Source organism: Egretta garzetta, unplaced genomic scaffold (assembly GCF_000687185.1).
Source record: "Egretta garzetta isolate BGI_Z169 unplaced genomic scaffold, ASM68718v1 scaffold105, whole genome shotgun sequence".
NCBI lineage: Eukaryota > Metazoa > Chordata > Aves > Pelecaniformes > Ardeidae > Egretta > Egretta garzetta.
Genome location: NW_009259598.1, coordinates 605,799 through 607,246, shown reverse-complemented (window position 1 = coordinate 607,246; position 1,448 = coordinate 605,799). Strand labels below are relative to the sequence as shown.

Here is a 1,448-nt window from a genome sequence, read left to right as displayed (position 1 = left end):
TGCTTGCCGCTCCAGCGCCCCATCCCGAGCCCATCACCCGCTGCGTCAGGGCTGGGTACGGCAAAGCCACTATGGAGCAAAGCAGCAGCGTTGCCCCCTCGAGCCTTTCTGGTTCGTGCGTGGGCTGAAAAGCCGGAGGGCTGCTTGGTTTCATCGCCTCAGGTGATGGCTCCCCTGGGGAGACGGGGAGAGCTCCCCCCGGCTCTCCCCACCGCTCCCCCCACCTCTCCCCTTGCAGATGTCGACGAGTGCGTGGAGGGCACCGACAACTGCCACATCGACGCCATCTGCCAGAACACCCCCAAGTCCTACAAGTGCATCTGCAAGTCTGGCTACACCGGCGACGGGAAGCACTGCAAAGGTAGGGGCACGCCGCCAGAGCCGGAGCCCCCCCGACAGGTGACAGCCCCGGCAGGTCGGAGGCAGGCGGTGGCTTGTCAGCAACGTCCCCTGCCCTTGTAAAAAGGCTGCTTGTTTATCCCAGCCCATTGCAAATCTTTTTTTCCCCCTTTTTTGCCCCAAACTCCTGGCCTGTTGACACTGTGATGGATGGGGATGGAGAGGAGTGTGACCATCCCTGCCGGCGGTGGTGGCAGCCATCGTGCTCCCTCCCTGGCTCTGCAAAGAGCCACGTTTGCAAGGCTGGGGCTGCCCAGGCCCAGGGGGGGTCACCTGGGGCTTGTTTTAAACAAAGCTGGGCTTTTCTGAACTGCAGGATCTCCAACCCAAAGGCTGCAAAACTGGGTTGGCAGATAAAACAGGAGAAGCTTAAAATGAGGTATAGAGATATAGGTGATGTAGATGTAGATAGAGATATACGCAGCTGAGTAGGGCATGGAAAGAAAACGGGCTCCCGGGAGGAGCAGGACCAGGAAAGCAGGAGCGGGGCAGGGGAAAAATTCCCAGCTCTACTCGGAGCGGGTCCAGGGTTGGGATGGGCTGAGTACAAATAGCAGAAGGATTAAAGCGCGCTCCAGGCACAGCAAGGCTTCGCCATGGAGACCGGCTGCTCTGCCCACTGCTGTCGGGAAATCCCGTGTGGTTCCCAGAGCACCGGCAGGTCGCTGCGCTGTGCCGAGGCTTTAAGACGGCGGCTTAGCTGGAAGTCCAGGGTCTAGACCGGGGAGGACAGGGAATGTTTTTGCGGCGTGTGGAGGGATGCTGTAGGTGATAACGGAGCTGGGGACCTGCTGGAATAAGCAGGACCTGCTGGACTAAGCAGGTTTCAGCCAGCAGAGGTCCCAGGGTGCAACATCAGCTGGGTCGCAAACGCGCTGGAGGTGGGGAGCAGCACCCGTGCAGTGAGTTGGCCGTCCTCAGCTGGGGCAGCCCCACAGTTCTCCTGCCCTCCTCTCTCTGCAGACGTCGACGAGTGCGAGCGGGAAGACAACGCGGGCTGCGTCCACGAGTGCGTCAACATCCCTGGCAACTACCGCTGACCTGCTATG

At 60.6% G+C, this 1,448-nt stretch overlaps 1 protein-coding gene across 1 annotated transcript in view; it reads left to right on the top strand.

The window, feature by feature from the left end:
• SCUBE3 (signal peptide, CUB domain and EGF like domain containing 3) overlaps positions 1 to 1,448 on the top strand; it is a 59,763-nt gene that overhangs the window by 8,981 nt on the left and 49,334 nt on the right. The window contains exons 2-3 of the mRNA XM_035893732.1: positions 239 to 361; positions 1,363 to 1,438. Of these exons, the coding sequence (XP_035749625.1) occupies positions 239 to 361; positions 1,363 to 1,438 (199 nt within the window). The remainder of the gene's footprint in view (positions 1 to 238; positions 362 to 1,362; positions 1,439 to 1,448) is intronic.